We start from the raw sequence: 17,006 nt of genomic DNA on the forward strand, positions 1-17,006 counted from the left end.
AGATGGCTTATGGCTTAGGGAAGATGATACAGGGACCACAGGCTGAGGACACAGAACTAGGAGCGTCACCACTAGGTAGCTGATGCCAAACCTTGCTCTCTGCCCATGTGGAGGAGAGGAGTCCCCGATTGACTTCATGCCAACTGCCATCCTGACTCTGCTGAGAAAACTCAATGGTTTGACTGGCCCGTCAGACAGAAAGGGAAGAAGCAGAATTCATTTAGAAAGGGGTTAGGTATCTCTCAGATGCCATCTCCATCTGAGGGGCCATTAGGTAGAGGCGAGCAGGAAGGTCTGGCTTAGAGAAGGGAGAACAGATATCTTCTTCCTGATTAGCAGTGGGAACAACCTCAGAAAACCTGGGCAGATGCGAAAGCTTAGGGAGGTGACTGCGAGAAACAAAGCCGAGGCCCCAAGAAGCCTCCAGACAAGACACAGGGGCCGATGGGGACATGGTGTCCTTATCTTCTCTGCGGCTGGCTCCAAGGCACAAGGCTCCACTTGAAAGCTCCGTGATGATTACTGTATGTCTGGAAACCTTCCCGTCGGAGACGGGCTGGGAGAAAGGGTAATTAAAAGCTATGCCCTGCTAAAAGTTTAATGGAGAAAGAGCACGGCTCGGGTTGTGCGTGAAAACACAGTTGCTAAAAGAGCAGAGAAGGTTTCTAGCAGTATAAATATGCAGCACTCTTTCTGAGAGAGCAGAGAAACAGTTTCCATAATGAATAGAGAGGCAGAAGTTAACAAGCTTTTTAGAAGAGACAGAAAAGTTAGGTGGGGAGCTATCGGGATTAGTTAATGTTTAATTTTAAACATTAAAATATACATTCAAAACTCTTGCCCTGGCAAGAGACAGAAGCTGAAAAATCCTGGTTCATAGAGATGGTGGGGAGCGGGAGGCAGCAGCGAGCAGGTACAATCTAACTAGCTTCTCCAGCTTCCCTTGCGGCTGGAAGCTCCTGCTTGCTGCACTGTGGCGTTTTCTTGCTTTGCCCGGTGTAGTCTCTGCTGTGACTTGCTGCCTGCTGCAGGGTGTTGGGCACCTTAGGGAGTGGAAAGGACAGACGGCAGGCAGGTATGGGTCCTTCAAAGAACAAGTATGCTAGAGAAGATGCTAGAGTGCTGGCTGCTTCTTCAGGGGACACAGGTGTGGTCCAATCACTCACACAGAGGGTCCCTGCTACCTGCAATCCTAGACTTTTCCGGTCTACTCTCATAGCATGCTGATGGTACATTTGGGCAAAACACTCACACATAAAATAAATCTCATGTTTGCTTAGCGCCCTCTTTACCCATTGAGTCGTCTACTGTAGCTCACCTAAGAAGCCCTACAGGATGCACGGAGGATAGGAGACAGTGAGCAGTAGGCACAGAGTGATAACTGGGAAGTAGTGCAGTCTGGATTTGCCTCAGGGTTTGTCGAGTTAGAGTTTTAACTGTGGCTCTAGTGGCATGCCCTGAGACCTGTAGAAGTCAGTGTATGACATCTCAAGATTGGGCTGGCCGCATCCAGTTTGTTCCTACGACAGAGCACCAGAGGCTGAGTAGTTTATGAAGAAGAGAGACTTACTAAGTCACAGTTTAGAGACTGATGCAGGTGGGGCCGTCAGTTCCGCCCCTGGACAGGGCCTCACGATTGATCATCACGGTGGGTGCACGTGTGAAATGAAGGCGTGCATGGCGAGACAGGAATCCTGAAAGACTTTAGGGGCCAAGTTGCTTTTTTCAAACTTTGGGGAGCTAGCCAGGGTCCCCCAAAACCCACACTAGCCCCTTCTGAGGGCAACAGTCTCAATGACCTAACATCAGCTTAAAGAGGCTCTGTCTCATGATCATCACGAGAACCCTGATTTCAGTGCCTGGGCCTTTAACGGTAGCTGGTATTCAGTGACAGGCATGCCGTACCGTTGCAGTTCACAGCCCACAGGCTCTGAGGTGGTCACAGAGTGACCACTCCACATTCTCAACAGGTTTTCAGCACCTGTGAAACAGTAGCTTAACCGCTAGTCTCGACCCTTATGGCACCTGAAACACCTCCTGCCCACCCTGAGACCACTCAATGGAGCAGCTTTCTCTGTACTATGGAGAGGAAACTCCGTGACTCAAGGGACCCTGTGACAGGCAGCAGATAGGGCAAGAGCCCTGCCCACTCTCAGGACAGGAGCTCGTGTGACTCGGGTGTGAGTGATCATGCCAGAGCATTTCCTTAGGCATCTGATGCCTCTGCTAACACTTCTATCTTCACAATCCCGATGGGAGGAACTGCGGTGCACTTAGCTTGTTTTAATTTCTGTAGCGCTAGTATCTTCTTGTTGTCTTACTTTAAGTAACTGACCGAAATGCCGAGAAGAAACAGCTCAGATGGAGAAAGTTGATTTTGGTCCCCTGGTTAAAAACATGGAGTGTGTCATTGCCTGGGCAGAGCGTCATGGCAGCAGGAGCCATGGGGGGTGGAGGGCTGGGGAGTGGGGGGGAGGAGTGGGGGGTGTCTGGCCTTTATTTCTTGTTGGACAGAAGCAGAGAATGGAAAAACACAGAAAGGGCCAGGGTGACATAGCGTCTTAGCCTCTCCAGTGACCTACTTCCTCCAGCTGCACCTTCCTGGCCTTCCACCATCTCCAGTGAGGCTACCACACAAGGCAGCGAGTGAGGGATTAATCCTTTTATTAGGTCAGAGACCTCATCATTTAACCCTCTGGAAATGAGATTACAGGATAGGCAGAGGAGTGCTTCGCTGATTCCCTCAGCGTTTCTTAATCCAATCAAGTTTGTATTAAAAGATGATCCCAGCCAAGAAATGAACCTGGAATCTCCCACATGAGAGGCGAGCGCTCTACCACTGAGCCACATACCCCTTAGCTGCGGTGGGTCTGGTTTAGTCGGCACAGAAATAAAGCAAACAGTGGAAACAGCTCTCAAAACTGTTGGCGCTGCTTTGTTACGGTATTTCAGACATCCAGCTGCGGTTTACCAATTTACATAAAAACATCAATAACAACAACAAAAACCAAGCAAGGGGTGGGAGAGATGGATCAGCAGTTAAGAGCACTTGCTGTTCTTCTAGAGGACCAGGTTCAACTCCCAGCACCTTGTAGTAGCTCACAACTGTCCGTGACTCCCCCTCTAGGTGGGACCCAGCACACCCTTCTGGCCTTCATTGGCACCAGGCTCACACATGATGCACAGATACACATGCAAGCAGAACACTCTTACACAAAATAATAAAGTAAAAAAGCATATTTATTAGTGTGCAAGTTTGCATTTGCTTTTAATAAATGGTAAATTATATGTATACCAAAGAATTGTTTGAAAATAAATTTATCACTTCTAGTCATTGAAAAAAGAATGGAATAAATAGAACTCAAAATTCAGCTCTCTGTGATCCTTTGGACACCTCTAGAGGCAAGAATATTCTCTAAGTCTGAATCAGTGACCGAGGATGTCCCAGAAGCTCCAAATCTGAAGAAACATCCCAGCTCCTGGCCTGTGGGTGGGGATGCTGCAGGAAACAGCTACAAGAAATAGATCTTTCTAGGCCTTGTTCAAACTGGGGATGTTGGTGGAAGCACTGAGCGTGCCTTCCAGCTATGAGCACACACAGTGCATGGTGACAAGGTGGTGCCTGGAACTTGAGACACAAGAGACAAGAGGCACAGCCCTCAGTTGGGCTCCTGGCCCCGTGACTGTGTGTCTCCAGGGCACTGACATTTGGGTCACCTCTCTACCAGGGTGCCACTTCTTCCTAGTTTCCCGTACGGCTTCTCGTTTTCCTTTCTGGTCATCCCCTGGTTCCAGCACCAGGTTGGACACGTTTCTCAGGCCCCTTCACATGAAGCTTTGACACAGGCTTGGCTCCTCATCCTCTCCCCTTCCTATGATAGGAATATCTCTATCCCAATGTCTCACACGAACTGTAGGTTTTAAAGATCTTCTAGATCTTAATATAGAAGCCACACAAATAAGACCATGGAAATAAGCTTCAATGAGTCTCCTTCTACACACCCCCAGCTAGAGAGAGCCAGAGGTGAGAACATCACTGGTCCCATCTCTGGCGAGTGGCCAGAGAGTCTGGGGACAGATGAGAGGCTAAGATGAAAGGTTGAAATTCATCTCCCAGAAAGATCTCTATGTCCTTATACTACTTATACATGAGTCTTCCTGTCCCCTCTCTATTCCTTAAAAGAGAACAGCAGCCTAAAAACTAGTCTGTGGGTCTCAGCGTTGACCCTTGAGTGACACTGATGGATGCCCTGTTAGCATGACCAATCAGCCGCTCTGGGTGGAGCAGAAGTGACCAATGGAGTCTAACACACAAAACATTCAGACTTTTAAGTTAAGCTAGGGACTTTTCCATCTTCCTCTGGGAGAGGCAGCTTCGCTTCTGCCTCTCTCCCCACTTCTCTGTCTCTTTCTCCTCTTCTCTCTCTCTCTCTCTGTCCCCCCCCCTCACCCTTCCTCCTTCATAACCCCCTGAATAAACATTCAACCTCACCCTGAAAAAAAAAAAATAAGTTAAGCTAGGTTCTGAAAGTCAAAGGCTCAGAGATACTGGTCTTTCTAATGAACTCTGAAGGCTGCCTGGGCTCGTGGGGAGCTTTTTGCAGGCAAGTGTGAAGAGACTGTGAGTGATTATGACGGAACTGACATCACAGCCCTGATCCTAGCTGTATAACGTTCATGTCATGTCTTTAGGACCTGACCCCGAGGAGAAAAGCACTCCCCAGTCCTCAGCAAGGACACAGTCTTCACATTTAATGGCCGTGTCACCTTTGGCCCTGTCCATGGGCCATCTTGGTTGGACTCTGCTACTTGCTACCTTGGTGCCTTTAAACACGAACCTAACTATTCCGAGTCCCAGTCCCACCACCTGTGAAAGGACTGGAAGAACTTACATGACTTGGGAGGGTATCTCGGTACTCAAGTGGACTTCATACATGCGCAGCAGGGCATACCTGGGAGAGGCCACGCTTCACCTACGTGCACATCCCCATCAGTACGGTTACTTCACAGAGTCTTGGCACCAGGGCGATGTGGACATAAGGCTCCATCCTCCGCAGGAAACGTGGCGTGGGCGGTACTCAGTCATCGCTTCACACTTGGCGTTTACTACGCCAGATAGGAAATGATCACTTCTCCTCTGGGCCAGAGGAAAAGAGCCAGGACACGGTGTTTTCCTTAGAGCCATGGCAAAGGTAGCAGCCTTGCTTCCGGAACCTGGAGCAGAAGCTAGCATGCTGGGGTCTGCTTCCACTGTGATCACAGGTCTGCCAGGAACTTGAATGTGAATGTCCTTTGGGGGGAGCGGGGGTCTCAGGCCAGGGTCTAATCAGCGCTCATGTTGGTATCAGGGGTCTGGGCAAGCACAGAAGGGCAGACTTGGGAGTCGAGTCTCAAGGTGATTCACACTGCCCCCCACCCCCATATTAAGAAGATGGTTAGTTTATTTGAAATGTGAGGAGATGCATTGTGGAGCTCTGCGAGGTGGACAGCAGTGACCGAGGCCAGCCTCGTTCAGTTCAAGGGACGCTGGAAGCAAGGCTCCCAGGAAGGGGCAGGTGCAACAGATTCCATGTTTTATACTTGGTTAAAAAAATAAAACAAAACATTGAACGCCAGCTGGTCAGCTTGCAGAGAATAAGGGATCAGCCCTAAATGGGATGTCCATATAACACTCTTCCCGAGAGGCTCAGGGCTCTCCAAGAAAGAAGGGGTGGAATGCTCAAGCTCCTTGCCAGGATCGAGGAAACAGTGTTGACCAAACACAACAAAGCCATGGCACATATGAAGTCACAGCAGTTGTGACAGTACACACAAAGCCTGCAGCAGCTCCAGGCAGATAAAATTCCAGGGCGTGGTGAGGGTAGGTGGAGGGTTGGGGTAGGTGGACACGAAATTCCACCCCTAACTGCAGAGACAGAGACAGAGACAGTTGGCTTCTTTAATGTCGTGACTGCTAGGAGGCTGATCACAGTTCAGAGCAGACCCTGTTCACAAGACTAACTGGACAACAGCAACTGGACTCCACGTGCCAAGGAGAAGTAAGGAAGGAATCTCAGTGTCTGGTGGGAAGGGATGGGAAGAGTTGGGGAACTCAAGTGACTATGTTCAAAATATGTTGTATGAAAATGCTGTTTACATAACACTGTACCAAAGAGAACTGTAATAATCCGAACAGGGAAGGAAACTGTGACATTACAGAGCTAAGAGGACACCTAAGAAAATGTGTTGCATCCTAGTTTCTAAATATGGCCCAATGCTGTCTCCCAACTCATGTCCTTACAGAAGGACCGTGGTGCTCCCTTAGCTAGTGTGCCTCTGAGGTAGAGCACAGGGGAAACACAGTCATGTGACAGACCCGGGGTCCACAGTAGCCACACATCTGCTCTAGGAACACGGGTGTCAAAACACAGGCTGGAGTTCTGACCTGGTGCAGCTGGGACTCCAGCCAGCAGGAGGAATGGGTTACCCAACATTGGAGTGTATGCCCATAGAGGCCCCCGACCTGGTCCTGACCACTACACCCCTTCAGGCCTCTGAGTTGAAATCTAGACACTTGGGAGTGAGGGAGAAGCCCAGCTGCACTCTGTCCACAGTCTGACCTACAGAAGCCACAGTGAGGTGACAGGTTAGGGGTTGGGTGACAGGTTAGGGCCATGTAATAGCGAAGGACCGGAGCAGATTTCAATGACACTTCCAATGAGATTTTCGGAAGTGGACCTGCATGGTGTAGACCTGCATGGTGAGCTTCTAGGAACTACTGGCCTGAGTTCAAATATTTTGCTATCTTACCATCAGCTTTTGCATCCCCAGTTTCTCTCGTACACCCTGCATTTCCAGTAAGCGAATGCAGGCAGGCAACACAGAAGTACCCCCCCCCCCAACAGACTTTCCTGGAAGCATTTCCACAGAAATATTGGAAACATGTATAATTGAAGGCATGCAGTCATCCAAATAATAGATGAGAATTCTGCAAGGAGAGATGACAAGAATTCAGTGGAGTTTTACTGAAAACAGTGGGTTCTAGATATCAAATACAATCAAACCGAACGGCAGGGTCTCCAAGACCGACAAGATAGCATTTCACACTGATGGTGTGGCTAAAAGCTAAGAGGATTGATCTTAACCTAAGGTATAACCAGGAATCGAGGTAGAAGGATTTGGGCAGGGGGTATTTTTTGAGGCAGGGTCTTACTATGTAGCTTTGACTGTCCTGGAACTTACTGTGTACACCAGGCTGACCTCAAACTCAGAGAGCTGCCTGCCTCTGTTGCCTCTGCATTCTAAGCCCTGGGATTAAAGCCCTGCACCATTAAGCCTGGTGCAGTAGAAGGATTTTATTGCAAGGGCACATACTTTAGATAGCCAATGGTTCCAATTCCAGAGAGAGAGAGAGAGAGAGAGAGAGAGAGAGAGAGAGAGAGAGAAACTATCTCAATGGGAGTAAGCAAATACCTTAAGGCCTTAGACCACAAACATTTCAACTTCCTCTAAAGCTTCCTGCCTTCAGCCGGGCAGCTCAGCTTCCACTGAGTCCTCGGTGGTCTTATCCTCCCAATGGTGGGTGACACACTCAGCAACCACTTCCAGTTTCCCCAAAGTACAGGGTCATTCAGAACCTCATCTCTTCAGGCACCCAGTGGAGGCTTGTGGAGAATGCAAACACCCACCAGAGTGTACCAGACCCTTACTTCTGAGTCTGGGATGTAATCCCAGATTAACCCGAAGGCCAAGCTTTTGTGTTAGACTCGATTTAAGAATTTTCCGAAGGGTCTGGTGCCGTTTTCATGTAAGGGTCGCCTAGTTTCACTACTTGGGTTACCCAGTAACACTTTCACATCTGCATTATCCAGTTCCCTACCTTTTTGGGGCATCGAGTACCTCCCTAGTACCCAGAGTCTCAGCTTCAGCATATGTCACAATTGTCAAAGTCTTCCACACATGTCAACTCCCTTGCTCTTCACTTCAGCCTGTCAGACACTTTGCCAGCACCCAAGGGCATCCAGAGAACCTCTTACTTTGGGGTGTCAATGTCCAGCCTTTTGTGGGCAAAGAAGACTTGCATAATTCAGACAATTTAAGTTGAAGGAAAAACAAAACAAAACCTCACAAGGCCCTTTCTGGCCTTCACCACAATAATCGATTTCTAAAACTTTTATACTTTGATAAGAACATTTGCCATGAGATCTGCTCACTGAGGAATTTTTTTTTTCTCTTTTTGCTGGGGATGGAGGTCAGACCCCTCTATATACCTAGGCAGCCATATTCTCAAGAGCTCCTAGCAGAGCTCCTTATGCACTGTGCAGTAATTGCATGTGCCCTGGGGGCCACGTGACACAATGGATCTCCTGGATGCACGTTTAAGTGAGTGTCCAGTTTCATTTAAACGAGATGAATACACTTGGAAAAGCTAAATTTTATCCCACAAGCTTTTCTCTCTTTTTCATTATTGAATTTTCATCTATTTGTCAATAAAATTCCCTTCAAGTTTTTCTTATAGGTCTACTATGGCTCTTAAAGAAAAAGAGCAGAGTTGACAAAATGATGAACTGCCCAAACCAATCACTACCAAGGTCATCCAAGGTGAGCCAGGCCCTGGTCCTACACGCCAGTGTTTAACCAGTGTGACAATCCCTTGGGAGATTTCACAGTGGAGGTACAGCAACATTCTATAGGCAAAGTACTCACACATATATAATAAAAACAAGTAAATTAAAAAAAAAGATTCTTTTCAAATGTAGTCATTGAAAATTGCAGACATGTAAGACAATGGATCTTGACTATTCCTGCCTCCCCTGGATTCTTCGGTTCTCCCAAGGTCACTTCCCCATCACCCCTCCCTCCCAATTTAATACCCTCCCATTAATTATTATAAACCCACGGAATCCAGTTCGTACCGCCCCCCACACATGTACACACTGGCATGTAGTCAGGTGCGACAAGCTCCTGTGTGTTTTTAAACAGAGGGAACCTGGTTCCAAGCAGAACAGCAGCAGCAGGTGGGTTTATTTAGTACGAGCTGGGGAAAGAGCGGACTCAGTGCGTGGGCCAGCATTCCTGAGGCAGCAGTGACAAACCGAAGCTGTTATTTCCCTTGGCACTTACTGTTGGTGCCCGGCATGCCAGGCATTGCCAGGCATGCTTTTTGGCTTTGAAGGATGAGGTGAATTTTCTCCTTATCTCGGTGTGCTTCTCAAGGGAGTCTGATTCCAGGAAAAACAGTGCACACTCAATGCAGGGCCACCAAGGTGTCTATGAGAAAGGACTCATGTGGTACAGCCCTGATGTCAACCACGGAGTGAGTGGCGCTGGACCCTAGTCAGGCACCCCGAACTATTGCCCTTTCCTGACATTTTGTGTCTGACCCATCCTTAACTGGCAACTGTTCTTAATATCTCTTTAAGAAGAAGTCACCACTGTGGGGTCACACGTGGTTGTTATTATTACATTAAAGCGATTAGCGAAGGATGGGAATTAAAAGAAGCCAAGCTGTCAGAATCCAGATGCTCATGGGTCCCCACGCTTCTGAAGCTGAGTTGTGAGTCACCAGCACGGACCAGAGGGAATGTGGCATCCTTCCAAGTCCAAGTAACAGATGGATCATCCACACAGCTCCTGCCTCCCAGAGGACCAGAGGCACGAACTCCGGCTGTAGAGCTGTCTTAGCAAAGGAGAACGGGAGGGAGTTTAGGAAGCTCTTCATGCAGAGGACGACAGGATGAGTTCTCTAAGGGCTGTTCATTAGCTATCAAGTCCTCCCCCTTGGCTGTCCTAGACATCACTAGGTCTCCACGCGGTGTTTCCCGACACCTGGCGCCTGGCACCGTCAGAATTGCTCCATATCTCAGCCAACTGCCTGTCCTCTTCTGGGATCCATGGTCAGGGCCAGCCCTATCTAGACCAGCTTGTACAGCTCTGGGCTTAGAGTATGAGCTAGGCTTGCTCTAAGAAGGTGCTATGTGATGGATAAATGATGAACGGAGGGGCAAAGTGCAGCCACACTTACGGAGGGCAGTGCCTCTTCTGGGATACAGTAAGGAAAAGGGTGAAGTCTGAGGACCACACTGGAGGACACACCATGATTAGTGACGATGAGTCTTTAAGACAGGATGCTGCCCTCGTATGTATTAACTGTCACCTGAATCGTCTGGGGGAAAAAAAATCTCTTTTGAGTACCCGTCTTTATGCTTGTCCCAGAAGAGGCTTGAAGTTGACCTCTCTCCCTAGCAACAGCACGTTGGCTTCCTAGACCAGACCTAGGCCCTGGCGTCCCTCTGAAAATACCTCGAACATGACACACTTCTGGTGGGTCCACTGTTAACTGAGAAGTCTTTGGGGATTAGGAAACTCCACCGGGAGACCCTGCCGTGAATTCTGCTTGTGCTGTTCTGTCAGGTAATCATGTACCTTCTGCTTTCCAGGGACAGGAAACCTACTTCCCAGTCCCTTTGGGATCCAGTGGGGCCAAGCATAGCTTTGATCAACAGACTGTGGGAAATGTGTGAGCCAGTAAAATATGCATCACTTCTGGGCTATAACATCGCCTACTTGAGGGAAATCCTCCTTTGCACCTGCATCCATAGCCCCTAGTGGTGTTGGTAGCTGGTGAGGGAGCTGCATCCTGGAAGAAGGGGAAGGGACTGGCCATTCTAGCCACAGTGCGCGAGAGGTTTGTTTGCGTGAGAAAGACACTGGTACTTCAGATCCTTGTGCCTTAATTTGTTATGTTTCCCTTAGTCCTACAAGATGTCTGTGTTAGAAGAAGCGAAGGGACAGAGCAAAGCAGAGACACTGTTTCATGTATCAGTTCTAAAACAGATACGCAAATCATGCTTATCCTTTTCCTCTGGCTCTAAAATCTGTATATTCACGAAGATATTTTACACTGTCTTTTTTTAAATGAAAAGTAGAGAAGATGGATTAGTTTGTCATGCAAACCTGAGAAACTTGAGTTGGATCCCTAGCAACCATATAAAAAAGCTAAGCATGGCTATGCTTCCTTGTTCAGTTTTATGTAATAATTCCGCCTTGACTGTTCAACTGTAGAATAAACATGCTGAACTTCTGGTTCTGTGGCTTCTCCATCAGAGAGAGCTCTCCATAACTCCCCATCCCTGCTTTTCTGTGTCCCTATGTCTTAGTCACTGCTCTATTGCTGGGAAGGGGCCCCATGGCCAAGGCAACGCTTAGGAAAGAAAGCATTTGATTAGGAGCTTGCTTGCAGTTTTGGAGGCTTCGTCCATGTCGGACAACACGATGGCACATGTGATATTGGACCAGTAGCTGAGAGGTACATCCTGGTCTGTAGACAGGAAGAGCTGACACTGCGCCTGGCTTGGGCTTTTGAAACCTCAGAGTCACCAGTGACACAGACACACACCTCTTCCAAGGCCACACCTCCTAATCCTACTCCTTCCAAATAGTGCCACTCCCTGGCGACTAAGCATTCAAATAGATGAGCCTAGGGGACTATACCAGATACCTGTCATTTCTTTCTCCTGTCACCCATTGTCGGCTTCCAGGACCCAAGCTGTGAAAGGACATGGCACTCATGAGCCTCCGAGGACTTTCCATATAAAGTAAATGATTTGCTGTATCTGTCTTTTTATGCACACCACCTACCAGGCCCCCACTGATTCTGGAGGTATCATATTCTCTCCCCGGTGTATTATTCTAATCTTTTTATCAGCTGGGCTCAACTCCGCTGGTTCTGAGTAAGGCCTTGAACAGAAGGCTGTATCACTGGTCCATCCTGTAAGGCCAGATGCTAGGCTACATGGGTCCCACATAGCAGAGGGTCAATGGCACTTTTGAAGGTCAGTGAAGATGACTTTCACCTCAAACGTGTGACATATAGGGTGCTTAGGAAACCTGACCAACACCCTAGAACCCAGAGTTTGAATTCATACAGAAATATCCTAAAGCCAGCTACAGAATACGGGAAAATCAAGACGACTGCTGAAGACACTGTGAAAACAACCTTAGCCAGCCCAGCAGCAAGGCTAAATCATGCTGGAATATCTCTGGATAGTGCATTTGATCATATGCAATCATACGGCATCCGACCTTTCAATTTTACTTTACTTAAATCTACAGCTACTAGAAGATTCTTCATTAGTTTTGTGGCTTCAGTTTCAGCTGGAGAGCACTGATGTATAAAAGTGGACTGCTCGCCGCCTAGCTGCTGGCCACCAGGACCAGCTCATCGTCGCAAATCTTTCATAAAAGAAGACAGCTGAAAATGTCCTCCTTATCCACTAGCAGGTTGGCATCCTCCCTTTATCCCCCAGCTTTCTTTTTTTCAAGAAACAAGTCCTTCCCATAAGGCTGAACAGGTTGCAAACTGCGCACGGACGACATGTCCAAGGGACAGGGTGCTGCTCATACCACAGATTTGTTTAGCTTTCACTGTCTTAGCCTGGCACATGGCAGGAAGAGCCTTGTTCTGACAAGATGGGTATATTACAATGAGCTTCTAATAGGAGGGACCGCAGCGTATGGATGAGGGAGATGCTATTTTCTGATTCACACAAAAACTGTCGCGGGATTGCTGGCCCTGGCAGAACCTTGAGGCTTGCCCGCGTCTGCTCTAATGAACTAACTGCCTTCTTGGTTTGGCCTTTATCCCTGCCAGAGGCCCAGCGTATACAATAGAAGGGCTTCAGTGAACATCCTGAAGCCTCAATCGTCCAAAGCATCACTGGTAACTGTGTGAGAGGAACCCAGTAACCAGCCAGCTCCGGGCTCAGGGTTGGCCCAGGATGGCCCACTTACCTTCTCATTTTTCCTGTCGTCTGGCTTGTACCCTGTGTTGATGGGGCTGGGTATGGAGAGGCCAGCGATGGGCGTCCCTCCAACCTCCCCGCCAAGGTTGGCAGCACTGACGTTGGGAGGTGTGATGGCCGATGCTGCTGATGTAAAAGGAATGGTTGGCCGGGAACACATCTGCGTGGGGGGCTGCTGGCTATGCTGTGGGGACACCACGGAGCGGGGGCGGAGGCTGGTGGCAGGCAGGCGGGATGGAGAAGTCTGAGTGCGCAGGGGCGACACGGTGGCAGTCGGTCGATCCAGGGCCTGGGCTGAAGGATGGGTAGCTGGAGAGACGGAGAATTGAAAGGTTAGTGTGCACTTGGCTATGTGATTGCAGGGCGCTCTCCTCTCAGGCTGACCTTTGACCTCTGAGGGTTCTGAATGCTCCAGACTTGCCTACCATTGCCAGAGGAGAAACTGAGGCCAAACAACCCTGAAATTACACTCTTTACTCTGGTTCAGGATAGTCTTTATCCCAAGTGCCCATGACATGCCAGGCCATATTAATCTAGTATTTTCTTATGATTTTATCATACTTTTTATATAATTTTTAAAAAAGTTTTTCAAGATATGGTTTCTAAACTGTAGCTTTGGAACCTGTCCTGGAACTAGCTCTTGTAGACCAGGCTGGCCTCGAACTCACAGAGATCCGCCTGCCTCTGCCTCCCAAGCCCTGGCATGAAAGGTGTGTGCCGCCATCGCCTGACATGGTACTTAATTTTTACCAACAAAATTTGTACTATTCCAGGCTTAAGAAATATGAGACAAATATCCAATGCAAACAATATCCTCAGGTTCTAAATATGCCATGAATATAAAGTATCTTAGCAATCTTAACAGTGTCTGCTGTGGGAGGCTTGTCCCACACCACACTCTAGTCCAGATCTTTGGCTATAAGCTGGTCCTTCCTGACGTCTGCCATGGTGTCTTAAGGCTAAAGGTGATCATGTATATACAAGGCAATATAGAAAAAGGCTTGAGGTACTGGTTTCTTTAAAGTGATTAGTTGGAACCTAGCATTTGGACATCTCGGACAATACGCCTCACATCTTGAGGGAAAGGCCAAGTATTTGTGCAGGTCAATGAAGGCACTGGGGTCGTTCATCACCCTGTGACTCTTGGCGAGGACCGTGGGCTCCTATGCTTTGCCTACTGCTGGAACCTTCCTTTACTCCAACCTTTCAGTCTTTGAGAAGAAGTGACAGCAGCCAACCAAAGCCATTGCCCTAGGGCCCCAGAAACTCATCTTTAGGGCTGCTCTGCCTTCTAGAAAGACACAGGCAGTCAATGGAGACGCGTGGTGTGACCACCATCTGAAGTTTTGAATTGTCTCCTCCTATAGGTCCTGAGCACCACTTAATAGTCTATATAGTTCATTCATTTGTCACATATGAATTGTTCCTTGTCTCCCACTGCCCTGTCAGCTCAGCTTTGGGGAGCTGAAGACCAGGGCTGTTCAGTTCGCTAATATAATGCATTCCGCATCCGTGGAATGGTGCCAGGCATGTAGAAGATACTTAATATAGTTTTTAATGAATGAGTGATTACTCGAGAAGAGAAAGCTCCCTGTTGAAGCATCACTAATCATTTCACAGAAATTAATCATGAGAGAAGGAAAAAATGTCCAATGACACAGGCATGGCTCACTGCGCAGGCTGCCTAGATTCTGACTCACCAGTGATCTTGTTAGCTAGCAATGCCAAAGCAGCTACATTGTCTTTGAAGTTGCAAGCCAGCAGAAGAAGCTGGTAGAGAACACATGCTCTGGTCTTTGGTCTATGGTTTGCACTTTGATGATGCCATGGTCTCACTAACACTGGTCCTTCCCACTCAGCTCCCTGATCTGTCCCTGGTTCCTGGAATCACCCTGGAACTCATCCAGGCCTGGGATATTCTCTGTGACTGTGCTTTTGATGCTTCTGTCTCGAAATCCCCATCATGAACAACCCCAGTCCACCTCTAGCTGAGGCTGTTCTTTCAACCTGTCCATCTCTGTCCTGTTATCTTGGCATTTCTCTTTGTAGAACGCCAGTGTGAAATACATACACCCCACAGTTTGTGCTACCCAAAAGTTTTCTTTTCTCAAATTTAAAACGGGATGCCTTTTTTTATCTGGCTATTTCTGATAGATATTTCATTTCTCTCCCCCACAGGTCCTGCTTTTTCTTTCCCTTCTTTGGTGGATTTTATTCCTTGCTTTGGAAGACCCTCCCCTGACCCCTGCATGACTCTCTCTGTCTGATTTCTTCATTTCTTGGCTACCTTTTATGAGCTAATTTCCCTCATCATCCCCATCTGTTGTCTCGGGATCCCGTGCCCTCTCTGGGTCTTCCAGATAGTTCTGTGCCTCTTCTTTGTGGAGCAGTTTCTTCTGAATTGAAACCTTCTCTCCTTGAGGGATGCAGGGAAGCTTCCTTTTGTATTATTTTATTTACTCACGAATTAACAAGACCTCCAAGTCTCAGGGAACTGAAGTTTAAAAGGCTCACAAGGCCCAGCCTGTAGGTAACATGAACAGAGTAGGCTGGGGGAGAGATTCTTAGATGGACTGTGCAGCCAGCTGCAAGTATTCAGAACTCCTGAGTCCTTCACTCATCATTCTCAGGGCGGGGGCTTTTTGTGATGTGACTGCTATGGGGTCACTAATGTCCCTGTAAGTAACCCCTCCCCCATGCTATGTTAAAGTATGTCCAGTAAGTCAAGTTGTTCGCCAAGTTAAACTTTGGACTGCTGGTCTGCCATTGGTGTTTGGAATTTAGGGTTGGAGAGAAGCGGCAGGGAGTTCACGGGAAGGTACTGTGTCCAACTGCCCTCTAGTCAGGAGGTCACTGATGCTGCAGGACACGGGGCACTGTGGCACCTGCCTTTGATGCCAGCATTTGGGAGGCCACGGTAGCCTGAGCTCTGTGAGCCAGAGACCAGCGTGGTCTACGTACTGAGTTCCAGGCCTACCAGGGCTACACAGTGAGACCCTGTCTCAACAAAACATCCCCAGCACACCAACAAGCACTGCAGGAAGAAGGCAGAACAGTATGGGTGGGTCTGGAATAGCTCATGATCCACCTAAGGAAAGCACCGTCTGCTCTTTTACAGTCTGTTATGAGAGTAGGGAGGGAGAGAGTGTGGTGGCCAGAGAGAATGGGCTGGTCCAAGGTCAGCTGACATCATCTTAGAGACTAACCAAGAAACAACCAAATCTGTGCATGTTCAATCCAGATTTGATTTCGTCCCTTAAATCTATTAATCCATTATTAGTTGGGTCAACCGCTATGGCTGGTGGGCCATATATAGAAACACAACTTTTTCTCTTCTTGTATACTGAGTTTGTATCTTGCAATGCTGAATTCATTTTAAAGATGTAGGTGTGTGTGTGTGTGCGCGCACGTGTGTGCGTGTGTGTTCCTTAGTGTAGTGATAGGAGCGGCGGGCTGCGTCCCCGGCACCCAGCCGCCCACATGGCTAGCTTATGCCCCGAAATAATTACACGGAAACTGTATTCTTTTAAACACTGCCTGACCCATTAGTTCCAGCCTCTTATTGGCTAGCTCTTACATATTGTTCTAACCCATTTCTAATATTCTGTGTAGCCCATGAGGTGGCTTACCAGGGAGGATCTTAACCCGCGTCTGTCTGGAGTGGGAGAACCATGGCGACCCCTGACTCAGCTTCTTTCTCCCAGCATCCTGTTCTGTTTTCTCTGCCTACCTAAGGGTTGGCCTATCAAATGGGCCTAGGCAGTTTCTTTATTAGTAAGAAATCACTCCCACATCACCTTAGGGCTTTCCATGTCTAAGATCCACATGTCTACAACTAGGAAGTTTCATACCTTCCCTCCCCACTCCGCCCCAGCAGGGGCTTCTAGTGCAGAACTGAACAGAAGCAATGGGCTGTCTTCTGGTCTAGGGAAAGCGTCCGGTCTCTCATATGTGTGTTCTCCCAGAGGGTATCATCATGCAGAAGTGCCCTGCCATTCCTCGTTTTCTAGAGCTCCTTAAATAAGGAGTCGATATTGTGTTCTTGGAGACACTTTTCTTGTTTTTAAGATAGTCACATTATTTTGGTCATTACCAAGATGAAGTACCTAAGTTGTTTCATGTCAACCCAGCCTTGCACTCCTGGGATAACCCCACCTGGAGTTCCCCCCTTCTCATTTGTTGCCCAATTAAATATGATCTGTGATTTTATTGTCTTACAGTTTT

General features: G+C 48.1%; 1 protein-coding gene across 1 annotated transcript in view; it reads right to left on the reverse strand.

Annotated features, from left to right (window-relative positions):
- Sh3rf3 (SH3 domain containing ring finger 3) overlaps positions 1 to 17,006 on the reverse strand; it is a 255,973-nt gene that overhangs the window by 11,467 nt on the left and 227,500 nt on the right. The window contains exon 8 of the mRNA XM_050138107.1: positions 12,772 to 13,091. Within this exon, the coding sequence (XP_049994064.1) occupies positions 12,772 to 13,091 (320 nt within the window). The remainder of the gene's footprint in view (positions 1 to 12,771; positions 13,092 to 17,006) is intronic.

This window comes from Alexandromys fortis, unplaced genomic scaffold (assembly GCF_014885135.2).
Source record: "Alexandromys fortis isolate MF-2015 unplaced genomic scaffold, M_Fortis_MF-2015_v1.1 scaffold_9, whole genome shotgun sequence".
Classification (NCBI taxonomy): domain Eukaryota; kingdom Metazoa; phylum Chordata; class Mammalia; order Rodentia; family Cricetidae; genus Alexandromys; species Alexandromys fortis.